Consider the following 11,959-nt stretch of genomic DNA (forward strand, 5'->3'; position numbering starts at 1 on the left):
CACCACCATCATGACGGTTGCAGGATTTATCCTGGAAATATGAGAAACAATTCACAGGTTAATTCCAGTGATGAAACCAAAAACTCGCTGACATACACAGCAAACGATATGACCAATGCCATTGCCGACGTAACCTCGAATACGTCCGCAATCGTCACAGCAGCTCTGAAGTATGCGATTCCAGAGCTCACACTTCACCTCCATGTGTCAAAGACCAAGAATCCAGATGGCACGATCAAGACTTTGGGCCCGTCACTGATGCTGCCGCTCCAGTACGAAAACGACCTTGTGACGTGGATACTTGCTATGGAACGTGACGGACATCCTGTTACCCGTAACGAAATCCTGCACAAGGCCAGTGCCATGATAAGCGTTGTTCATGGATACGACATGCCAACCATACCCACGTCGGGTTGGTATCAAAAGTTCCTTGTCCGGCACGATGAGCTCAAGTCAAGAAAGGCCAACGTATTGAGCAAGCCTCGTCAGGCTGTCACTGCGGACACAGTGGTCGACTTCTACCATGAGCTCGTACATGCGTTGTCTCAAGTCGACATGGATCCAAGCCGCGTGTTCAACATGGATGAGACAAGCTTCACACCATCCAAGACAGCAAAGAAGGTGGTAGTCCACAAAACGACGAAACATGTGTTCGTGGACAAATATCAACTGCATCTGCCTACGTCACGATCGTTGCCTGTGTTGGTGCAAACGGTTCCAAGATTCCACCTCTGTTCGTCCTACCTGGTGACCGCTTATCCACAGACGTGTGCGACAGCTTGATTATTCAAGGCACGTGTGTGACAACGTCGGAAAATGGTTGGACCAATTAGTACATTTGCCGCAAGTGGCTTACAATGCTTGACTCCGCAATTCCAGCGTCTACACAGCGACCAATTCTTTTGATCATGGATGGGTGCTTATCGCACTACTCAAGCTTCATCCACGCCGAAGCAAAACGCCTTGGCATCCTCCTGCAATTTTTGCCGTCGAACTCAACTCACGTCTTCCAGCCGTTGGACGTCACCGTGTTCTGACCTTTCAAGAATGCCATTAGAAGCGAGATATCAAACGACATGTGGCTGACGTGGCAACCTGTGTGAACAAGCAGCGCGCAGTATCGATTGCGTGCCGTATCTGGTCCACGAAGGAGTCGTCGATCATCAACGGTTTCGAATGCACGGGATTGTGTCCGCCGTCTCTCGACAAAATGCTCTTCCGATTGTCGATTTTCAAACCAAGTCAAGTGCAAGAATTTGAAATCGACGATACCTGGCTTAAGCGATCTGCTACTGTTCGGAGCGAAGTCTTGGTGTTGCCACCTCACAAGAAGAAGCGTGTCTGTCGAAAGACGTTGACTGTCAGCGGTAAGTTTATTACGGCAGATTATCACGCTCTTCTCCAAGCCCAAGTTTCCGGACAGCCAAACGCTCGAAAGAAGGAAATTCCAGTCGCTGCTGAGAATGAAGATGCTGATGAATCGTTCGTTGTTTAATAATTTTTACATGGATTATTCTTTTCCTCTGTCGAACCTTAAAATACAGATCCAACATGCCTTCTTCCACAGTGCTTGATCAATCATCATATCAATTAGCTTGGGCATAAAAACACTTATTTGAGAATCGTTTCATTGTTAGCAAAATGCTCAATCATTCCTTCCATCTTTTATATATTTCAGCAAGTAATATTTCTCTATAAAATAATAGTTTTGCGGCTCTGTCGTCCGAAAATGTCAATACTGGAATCAAGTATAGAATTCGGCACATCACAGATCCACTGTTTGAGGAGTGAACTTCTTCTATTTTTTAGCCATGAATGCAACTCTCAATATTGATAAGTCCATGGACCGCTCGAAAAAGCTTAAATCGATACATGAGAAGGTAACTTTTGTGTCGAGTTCTCAAAAAGTGAAGGAGATGTGGTCAATTGAACGGAGGACACAATCGACATACATATCAAAAATCCGTCACGTTAAATATCTTGGCGACTTTGTATCAAATTTCCATCGATGTGCCAAAATTTCACCAAAAATGGCAAGGGAAACCAGGAAAATTCGTTCAATATCGAGCGCCAACCAATTGGCTGGCATTTCGACATTGCACCGAGATGGTGTTTTTCGTTTGTGAGGGATGCAACGAGACGCTCAAGAAGAACAAGGTGGATGCGCACGCGAGTCGTTGTAGGAACTGCTGGGCCGTCACGTGCGTCGACTGCCAGGTAGTGTTCAAAGGAAACGACTACGCCGCGCATACAACGTGCATCTCGGAGGCGCAGAAGTACGAAGGTGCGTTATACCAAGCACCAAAAGCGTCCAAGCAAGCCAAGAAGAACCCACAGGAGCGATGGATGGACTTGATTCAATCCTCGACCGCACCTGATGCAAAGGTCAACCAGGCATTACAGCGCATTGCTGGCTACGACAACGTCCCACGAAAGAAACCCAAGTTTTTCAACTTTCTCAAGAACAGCATTGGCATCACTGGCGTCGAGGATAAGTTGTGGACGTTCTTGGAAACTGAATTCAACAAACTCAAAGACACAGAAGCTGCCGCGAAGCGGCCAGCCAACGATACGACTGCGGACGAGCCCCAGGCGAAAAAGGCCAAGACCACCGGCCGCGACGACAACGACGATAGCAACAGTTTGAGCGCCCTCGCGTCTCACGTGAAGGACTATTTGCGCCAGAACGCGACCGCAACGCCGGTTTCGGTCCCCGTTGAACTGACCGCCGCCGAAAAGAAGTGGGTCAAAGTGCTCAAGAGCCTGGTCAAGGCAGCCGACGGTCAACGGATGGGCAAGAAGGCGCTGCAGAAAGCCGCGATCGCCAAGATCTCAACCAAGTACCCAGACCTTGTCACGGACGATATGAAGGGAGACTTCAAGAGCGCTTCAAAGAAAGCCCCATGCTTCACCCGCGACGGCGACTACTTTGTCTTGAACGAATGAGCAATTTTCGAGGCACGTTTTGGGAGAAATGGGGGGGGGGTACAAATTGAAGGAAATCATCCGGTTAACACACATTTTTATTCAACGCGAACAATTTACTCAACTTTTCGTTATGTAATCATAACAAATCCGGATAACGGGATTGGAAACACCCACCCTGGGACCCACAGCGGCGACATCCCATCGGCGGTCAAGAAGGCCTGTTCCGCGCACGGCATCGATCGTTCCCCATCATGGAGAACCATCGGAATCGCATTGAGTCCAGCTCGTCAGAGATGGACATGAACCAAGGATACCAAGAGATCCCAACAAGGCAGTGGGTATGGTGTCCCGACCCAACCATGGTTTGCGTCCCTGGGGTGGTCGTCGCTCGTGGTAAGGACGGTGTCCTCATTGTGCACACTGAGGACGGCGAGGAGCGTCAACTTGACAGTGACGACGCGCTTCCTGTGACTATTGATGTCACGACCACCGTTCCTGACATTGCAGAGCTGACGCTGAATTCTTCGATTCGCCGAGGGGGTGTCGACGAAATTCGGGCGAGCTCGAAGGAGAACCGTATGCAGCAGAACCTCCATGCTCGACACGAAGCACAGGCCCTCGAGTATGCGCTACTGTACACGCTCCGTACTCGTTTTCGCGACGACACGATCTACACTGAATGTGGTGCGTCAGTCCTGATCAGCATCAACCCCCACCGGCCGCTACCCCTGTACACCCCCGACATGATCCAGGCGTATCGTCATCGTCAAATGCTTCACGAAATGCCGCCTCATTTGTTTGGACTGGCCGAGAATGCTAAATTGGCGCTCCAAGAAAGCGGGGAAGACCAAGCCATTGTGCTTCTTGGGGAACGGGGTGCCGGCAAATCTGACGCGGCCAAGCTCGTGCTCCAGTATCTCTGCCATCAAACCCACACCGCACCAATCTCGCGATCCAAGTCTCGTTCAAACGCTGGGGACATGGCAGGGTCCTCAAGCATCCACGTGCCTATCGAAGAGCAGATGCTACATGCGTGCACAGTCCTCGAAGCGTTTGGTACATGGCCACTCGTGCATTTGTCCGACTGACGTGGTGGATTCAGGCCATGCCGAGGTGCCAAATCATGCGAACGCGTCGTACGTCCTCAAGATTTTTTCCGTCGAGTACGACACGCACGGCCGCCTGATCGCTGGCAACCTGACGACGCACTCCTTGCAAAAGCAGCGGGTGCGACCGATCATGACATCGCTTCGACGGACATGACGTGATCCGTGTGTTTCGTAGGTGATGCACACATTGCCGAGCGAGCGGAACTTTCATATTTTCCACCTGCTCTTGGCCGAAGCCGCCGTGAACCCGTCGTTGCAATCGTCGCTGGAACTCGGTTTTGATTTTGCGATTGCCGCGAGTGCACACCCCCCAGTGGGCCGGTCGGAGGCGCGCTGGTATCAGGACGTGACGGCGTCGCTGACGGCGCTGCGCATTCCAGCGCACCACGTCCACAATATCATGCGCGTCGTATCGGCGATCCTCCACCTCGGCAACGTCAAGTTTGTACCTGCGCCGTCGTCGACGACATCGACGACCCACTCGATGGAAAACACCCAAGACGCTGCGTGCATGATTGACGACGCGACGGCGGTCCACTTGCAACTGGCCGCGACGATGCTCGAAGTCGACGCGTCCGTGCTGGACCACTACTTTCGCACGCGCAAAATGGTCTCGTCCAACCACACGTCGTCGTTGAAGATTGTAAGCATTCACCAAGCGACCCGCGCCCGCGACACGTTTTGCAAAAATTTGTACGAGTCGCTCGTCCACGCCATTATGTTTCGCATGAACGCGAGTATGCGGTCCAAGCTAGAGCGGTACGTGCTGCCGCGCGTCGTCATGAGATGATGATGATGATGGCGGGGGGGGGGTTCCTGTGTAGGTATGAAAAGTCCAACATCGCCGTCGACACGCGCGGCATCCACATTCTCGATTCGTTTGGATACGTCACGCCCGGCGCGGACGCGGTCCAGGGCTTTGACACGTTGTGTGTGCACTACTGGGCAGAGAAGGTTCGGTCTCTGTACTTGTCGTGCGTGTTTCCGACTGCGACGAATCTCGACGTTGATGTGTACGTGCGCATGTACGAGCAGTCGCCGGTGGGGATAATTCCGATTTTGACGGATCAAATGGCGACCCGCGCACATCACCGGCAAGCCCAAGACGCGCAATTTGTCAACAAGTTGCTGGTGGCGAATGAAAGCATTGGCAACGCGTTGCTGCAACCTGTGCTGCCGTCGACGAACAACAAGAAAAACTACAAAGTCCAGTTTACGATTCAGCACGGCAATTCGACCACGATTACGTACGAAGCGGACGACTTTGTTCGTCGAAACAACAAGTCTGTGTCTACGACGGCCGCTGCGATCTTGAAGTCGTCCAAGAACAGCTTTGTCAAGGGGATGGTGGATCGGCATGGCAACTCCCCGACGCTACCGAGTCCGACCACGGCCTCGACTGTCGCGACGAATTTCAGCATCCTCAAGCAAATTCAAACGAGCGACAACGTCGCCATGGAGCTCATGCAGCAAGCGTCGTCCCTCGTTGCGGCGATCCGAAACATGGGGACGCATTTTGTCGTGTGCGTGAACCCGCAAAAGGATGACCAGCCGTTCTTCGACTCTCGCGACGTAGTGCGCCAATTGCGCGCCGTGGACATGTTGAACTTGATCGTGTCGTGCCAGCGCAACCTGACCGTGAAGCTATCCCCGCCACTCTTTTTCTCGCGTTACCGTCACATTTGTGGGCATCGGCAAACCCTAGAGAGCCTGATTCGGTCGCTGATAGCGATCGGCGTCATGGATGACCTGACATGGCGGGTCGAGGGTGTGCCACCGCAAACTGTGTGGCTCCACGTCCTCCAACGCAAGAAACTCGAAAAAGCACGCGAGCTCTACTTGAATGCGTGCGCGACCATGATTCAACGCAACTTGCAGCGAAGTGCGTTCCGTAAATTGTGCACGCGCCGCCTCGCGTCCTTGGCAGCTCTTCGCGCCGCTGTCAACGATCGAGACCCGGCTGCCATTCAAACAGGACTGACCGACGCCACCAGTTGGATGGAAGCGCATGGAACGAATATTCGATTGGTGCAAGATGCAACCCAAGTTGTATCGCAAGTGGCCGAGGAATCGTATCTCAAGTCGATCTTGTCGGACGCGGTGTCGAGCGGCCACGAAGTCCTTCTCCAACATGCGATTACCACGGCGCAAGCCGTGTGCCCTTCTTGGAAGCATGATCTGCTGACCAAAGGGAAAGCAATGCTTCGAAAAATGAGTGAAGCTCCGTCGTCAAGTGGTGCCAGTAGCACTATCCGCAACACCCTCCTTCGTGGATCCCTCGCAGACATTGCCCAAATGAACCCTCTTCCCTCCGCGTCAACCACCGAGGGGTTGCTGGTGAAGAAGCTCCTGGCTCGACGGACGGACGAGGCGGCTGCCCAGAAGGCTCTGGCATCGTGCGTGTCCTCGAGTGGAGATGGGGCTTCGACCACGTTGTGGACGACATGTATTTCAAAGTTGCTCGAGCTGGGAGTTGTAGACGAGACACTTGCGACGTTGAAAACGTCGTGGGAAGCGTGGGCGCCGCTTCGTGCACTCGTTCCGATGAGTCGAATTCAAATCGAAGAAGCACTGCAGAGAGCCGTCGACACCAAGTGCCAGCCCGGTGCGGAGATTTGCCTCAACTTGCTGACCGACCTCGGCACCAACAACGACGACTTGGTCTTGCAAGCTGTGGCATTGCTCGATGAAAAACTGCCCCCTGCCAAGGTCCGACCCCAAGCCGTCGCGTTGGTCGACCTGGCGCTGCAATCGGATAGCATGATGTTGCTCGAAGCGGCCATGACGCGATGTCGGTCGGTGGGTATGGCGCAGTGGGACATAAACGTTCGAAAGGTCGAAAAAGCGCTGGAAGGGCACAACAAGGAGCGGGCCGCTCTTGAAGACGCATGGAACGCATTCCTGCAACAAGATCTCGCCAAATTGCACGACATTCAGACGACGCATCCGCTGGTGGCGACGTCTCCCGTGTTTGGATTCCTTGGGCTGTTGCAAGCGCACCACAAGCGCCTACAACGATTGAGCAAGCTGCCTGTGGACCAGCGCGTGCAAGAAGCTGCAGAAGCAGGCCTCCTTGACGTCGTTCAAGCTGATTTATCACACATTTTTGCCTCGATGGACCAGTCGCGCCAAGTGGCCGACCTCCAGCACACGCTTCGCTTTGTTCAAGCACGCTTGGATGGTCGGATGGAAGTTCGTGCGGACTTGCTGGCGCTCGTCACGGCGCAAACGCAAAAGGTACTTGGTCAGACGACGTTGCACGACCCGACGACAAACAAGCCATCGCCCGTCTTGTCGAGCGCGCTGGAAGATGCTGGTGGCGTGACCAAGCAACTGCAAAAGAGCCTCCTCGCCAAGTCCAAACTTGCCAAGATTCTGAAAGCCCCGACGGAAGCGTCGTTGCAAGCGTGGTTGGATGAAGTCAACTCGAACGGACCATCGATTGCCGTCGAAGCGTCGGCACTTCAGTCCGCGACGGACGTACTCCGCCAGCTCAAAGCCAGTCACAACGTCGAATCCAACTTCGGCACACCCTCCAACGATGCCACGGCGTCCGACGACGCTGTCGACACGTCGCTTCAGCTTTCGGATTACGACCAGCTTCGTCTCGAGTACATTGGCCCGTTGAGCCTGCAGTGGGAAAATCGTGTGGTGGACCAACCGTTGCTGAAAGACCAACGCACGCCGTGGAGCATCCACGTGAACCGGTGCATCTTGGGGTACATGCGAGACCGCGTGATGTGGTTTCGTGAGATGCTGGCGCAATCGATCCTTCAGCTGGCGCTCCAACAGCCCACAATCGTGGATGAAGTGTTGATGCAGATCATGAAGCAGTTGACGTACAACCCGAGGCCGGAGAGCGAGCGGCGGGGGTGGTCCTTGCTCGCGCTTTGCCTCACGAACTTTTCGCCGTCCCCGCAATTTGCCAAGTACGTCGCTTCGTTCGTCCATTCCCACGACCACCCTGTCGCGTTGTACTGCCAAACGCGGCTCGATACAGCGCATGGCGGCGCAGTCCTCAGTGGGTTCTTGCCGAGCTTGGAAGAACTCCAGGCCTTCGACTTTCGGCTCCCATTCGTTGCTACGATTGAACTGATGGACGGAACAGTGCTCACGACCAACTTTCCCGTCACCCCGGAGCTCACCGTCGCTCACGTCGTCGATGTGTGTGCGCACTTTCTCGGGCTACAGCAAGGCCAGCTGCTCGGCCTTGCGAAAGATGCTGCGTCGTATTTGTACCATCCCCACGCGTATTTAGGTGAGAGTGTTTCGCGAGATGTATCTGACATGCCAGTGGCATAGCTGATGTATTTGAAGCGCAGCTGCCTCCAGCGGACGACGAACGGGCTTCAACTGGCAGCCATCGGCCGTTCAGTGTTGTGCTGAAGTTGCGTTTGAGTCCTGTCGTTCCAGTCGTGGACGACGCCAATTTGATCTACCAACGCCTAGTGTACGTCCAAGCAATGGAAGATATTCTCCAGGGCCATGTCCCGCTCCTACAAATTGAACCTGTCCTGCGTTTGGCATCGTACGCGATCTTGGCGGATGCAGCAGCATCGACGGACCCGGTCCCTCGCACTGTGGACGAGGTAGACGTCGTCGAATGCCGGGTTTCATGGGATGCTCAAGTGGAGGTGCCGAGTAGGTGCTGACGTGGAACGTCCTCGAGTACTTGCCGGCGAGTTGGGTCGATGACAAGAGCGAGAACGAGTTTGCGCAGTGCATTTTGCACCAAATCAACCAAGCGAATCATGATCCCGCCCACGATGCTGACAACGCCAGGGCATCTCCTCCGTCCGTCGAAACCTGGCAGTCGTTGTACGTGGACGAAGCCAAGAAGCATCGGCTCTTTGGCAGCCATTTCTTTGCTATCCAAGTCCCATCCAAGCAGTCCAAGCCGGCTGTCGTTCCGACATTCTCTTCGTCATTGCCTGCAAATTTGTCGGCTTCGATGGCCGCGACAAATGTTCTCGATGCATTCGACTCGACGTCCGTCCTCGCTGTGAACGGAATGGGGGTGCACTTTGTTGATGCAAGCCACCATGTTCTCCTGTCATGGGAGCACGGGGACATTGTCGGCGTCGTATTTACCCACAAACACCTGACGATCCAAACGGTGGCCCTTGGCAATGCGCACATGGTGTGTGACCGGGCCGACGTCGTCGGGCGACTTCTCGAAGACTATGCTGTGTGGAATAAAACCAAACTCGACGCCGCCGCCGGGGGAACCGTCGTTGCTGCCAGCGGCTGGTTACGCTAAGATTAAACGCGTATGCTCTGTGTGTTGTTGCACCGTGGATTCGGTCACCTACGGACCACGTTCGTCATATCTACCGTCCGTTCGTCCATGGCCATCAAGAACATGTCGGGCACATACTTCATCGATAAGCATCGCGAGCTGGGTGGATGGAATGAGCGGCTTGAAGTGTGGTGGGCGCGGCTTTTCCAACAACACCTATTATCATTCAAAAAGGGGAGTACATGCTTGATGTATGGAAATGAAATCCGCACCGCGTGGTGGTCGTCTGCGACGTGCTGCACCTCCTATACGCCGTTGGGAAAACGCCTGGCCAGGATGGAATGACACCACCTTGGCGAGTTGGCATTGCTGCTGCCACTTGAGCTGGGTCAGTTGATACTTGCGCCAATTCCTGCTGAACTTGACACGTCGCTCCATGTAGTTGGTCCGAATGGCTCGATGCATGGCAGCGGTGGGACAGTGCGGGCGCTCTCTACAACCATCGAGCAAGCTCCTGTCACGCCCCTCTCCAGAACGTACCGAAGGAGGTCGCCGACGCAGTACCACAGAATACCCGTGATTTCGTGTGTAGCTAGTCGATGGCGCTGTCGCATGTCTTTCAGTTTGAGCTGGCAAGCCAACCCCATGCTATCCTGTCGATGCTGGTCCAAGATGTCGCCGCATGCAATTGCCAGATTCAACTTGAGTTGCCAGATGTGCAAGTCGTGGCCCGTGATGAGCAGACATTGAGTCGCATCCCGCTTTGGCTGAACGTGAAGGAAGGGTTGTTGGCCCGCACCACCAGGCAGGCCGCTCAACGCTGCGCCATCGATCGTCGTCGCTGCCGACAGTTCGATCTAGCAATCTAGTCTGAATTCGACAGTAGTGCCCAGAAACCATACCTTAACCAGAACAGCATCGGTGCTAATGTCTTGACCGATCAAGAGCCGATTTGGGCCCAAGCAAAACAGTGCTTGCGACCACTCCTACGAGACCCCGCCACGTCATTCATGATCGGCGATCGACATGCACACGCACAGCTTGATGGTCCACGTTCCATTTCACGTGAAAGGGCGTGTCAAGGGCAGCTTCCTTTGCCGCCAAGTGCGCTCGGCGCATGGCTTCCTCGGCAGTGCGCCACTGCCGTACCCACAGCACAGCTCTGGAAAAGAGCACACGGACACTGTGCTTCCACCACATCTGAACTCGTCGCACGCGATCGATGTATCGTTGCACTTGCTTGACGACGACCGGGCCTTGCTGCGTCCACGTCAAGAACGTCTTGAGCACATGGATGGCTCGTGTTTTGAGCCGCCCTCTCGCCGAGATGCGCATCTACACACAGGCACCCGCATCGCATGAATCTCGCAATCGCTTGTACCTTCCGTCAGCAGTACACGTACATGCCAAAAGTGGTTGATAATGACGGTGCTAGCGATGTGTTTGGCATACTCGATGGTCGCCCCGCGCCACTGGTCAAACGCTCGGATGGTCGCCGTGCGGCGCGACATCATGACGCAGAGCAAGCGCCGGCACACGCGATGGATGCATGCCTGGCGGTAGATTTCCAAATGGGCGTCGACTACCCATACGATCACAGCCCATGCACGAAGCCGGCGAGTGACAAATTCGTGTAGCTACAATTGCCCGTCGGTAACATCCAAAAACACGAAAAAAAAAAACGCGAGTACCATCGTGACGCGGCGATGGGGGGTTCTCGATCGGACATGCACATGCTGGTGTGATGGCGCGAGAGCACGTTGTCTGGGTGATTCGTCTGGGCTGAGGTTGTTGCCCCAACCGACCGGTCGAGTCGATTTGGCCAGTGCCTTGACTGGGCGTCGAGGGTATCGGTCAGTAGAGAAGCGTCGGGCAATGTCCCAGCTTTGCGATTTCGCGGTTGAAAAGTCAGATGCTGAGGAGAGAATCCCATCGTGGATGCGGTCCGGCGGGGAAACCTTGTACCTGGGATGTAGAATCGCACGTGGTCGTGAATGGGTACGTCAGGGGGACGCGACAAGCTGATCCGTGCGCTGAGACTGCGCGGGCGGACGGGCTTTGGATTGTACTGCGTTGCTGGAGGAGCGTCCGATGGCTTCGGTTCCCGCCGATCACTACCGTTCAGAGTTGCACACGCACTGGTGTGGACACAGGTGAGTGTGGTTGCGATGAACTACACCCAACCTGCGAGGTCGCACGAGTGTGGCCGCGCCATCGTCGTAGTCTGTAGGGCCGGGTGTGGCTAGATCCGCGCATTAGAAGTAACCATGCATTGGGAGGTGAAGTGGTGACCTACCATACACTTGGAGATGGTGTTGGTTGATCGAGCGCTCTTGGCGTACGAATTGCATGTGGAGACGGTCACTTGGTACGTCCACGACGGACGGAAGAGTGATCGGGTCCGAATGGTGTGTATGTGGTTGTCCTGGAGATTTGTCGTGATGCGGAGTTGAAGTCTGCGTTCGCACCTCGCTCGACTTTCCGCACGACGGTAGGGTGCAGCTCTTGCTTCTTCTTTGCCGTGGCGACGCCAAGCACAAACGTAGACGCGCATGCCTCACCCGTTGTCTTTTTTTGAGCTCGGCGGGTCCGCAGAGCTACCGCCATCGCGTCATCGTCCAGGTGAGCTTCACACGCTGTCGGCGTCATCGCGGGCATGTTGAAAAGTCGCGGATTTCACGTC

General features: G+C 54.6%; 3 protein-coding genes across 3 annotated transcripts; 2 read left to right on the top strand and 1 right to left on the bottom strand.

Annotated features, from left to right (window-relative positions):
• Positions 1–2,101: 2,101 nt before the first annotated feature.
• On the top strand, positions 2,102–3,049 carry H310_06206 (hypothetical protein). Its single transcript, XM_008871177.1, has one exon. The coding sequence runs from the start codon at positions 2,107–2,109 to the stop codon at positions 2,944–2,946; it is 840 nt and encodes a 279-aa protein (XP_008869399.1). The 5' UTR covers positions 2,102–2,106; the 3' UTR covers positions 2,947–3,049.
• Positions 3,050–3,128: 79 nt separating this feature from the next.
• H310_06207 (hypothetical protein) lies at positions 3,129–9,329 on the top strand. The gene is made up of 6 exons (XM_008871178.1): positions 3,129–3,984; positions 4,031–4,155; positions 4,213–4,796; positions 4,862–8,295; positions 8,340–8,626; positions 8,683–9,329. The coding sequence occupies exons 1-6, from the start codon at positions 3,180–3,182 to the stop codon at positions 9,295–9,297; spliced, it is 5,850 nt and encodes a 1,949-aa protein (XP_008869400.1). The 5' UTR covers positions 3,129–3,179; the 3' UTR covers positions 9,298–9,329.
• Positions 9,330–9,361: 32 nt separating this feature from the next.
• On the bottom strand, positions 9,362–11,925 carry H310_06208 (hypothetical protein; the record flags this gene model as incomplete). Its single annotated transcript, XM_008871179.1, has 13 exons — positions 9,362–9,367; positions 9,415–9,492; positions 9,549–9,581; positions 9,628–9,769; positions 9,817–10,133; positions 10,179–10,262; positions 10,315–10,611; positions 10,680–10,913; positions 10,968–11,191; positions 11,242–11,414; positions 11,461–11,518; positions 11,573–11,701; positions 11,745–11,925. 13 exons carry the CDS (start codon positions 11,923–11,925, stop codon positions 9,362–9,364), a joined length of 1,956 nt encoding a protein of 651 aa, XP_008869401.1.
• Positions 11,926–11,959: the final 34 nt, after the last annotated feature.

Source organism: Aphanomyces invadans, assembly GCF_000520115.1.
Source record: "Aphanomyces invadans strain NJM9701 unplaced genomic scaffold supercont1.11, whole genome shotgun sequence".
NCBI lineage: Eukaryota > Oomycota > Saprolegniomycetes > Saprolegniales > Verrucalvaceae > Aphanomyces > Aphanomyces invadans.

Bases quoted from the DNA above. Each gene is read 5' to 3' on its own strand.
- H310_06206 (XM_008871177.1), top strand. From the start codon at position 2,107: ATGGTGTTTTTCGTTTGTGAGGGATGCAACGAGACGCTCAAGAAGAAC.
- H310_06207 (XM_008871178.1), top strand. From the start codon at position 3,180: ATGGAGAACCATCGGAATCGCATTGAGTCCAGCTCGTCAGAGATGGAC. The intron at 4,156-4,212 runs GTGCGACCGATC...TGTGTTTCGTAG, and splicing joins ACTCCTTGCAAAAGCAGCGG to GTGATGCACACATTGCCGAG. The intron at 8,627-8,682 runs GTAGACGTCGTC...GGTGCCGAGTAG, and splicing joins TCCCTCGCACTGTGGACGAG to GTGCTGACGTGGAACGTCCT.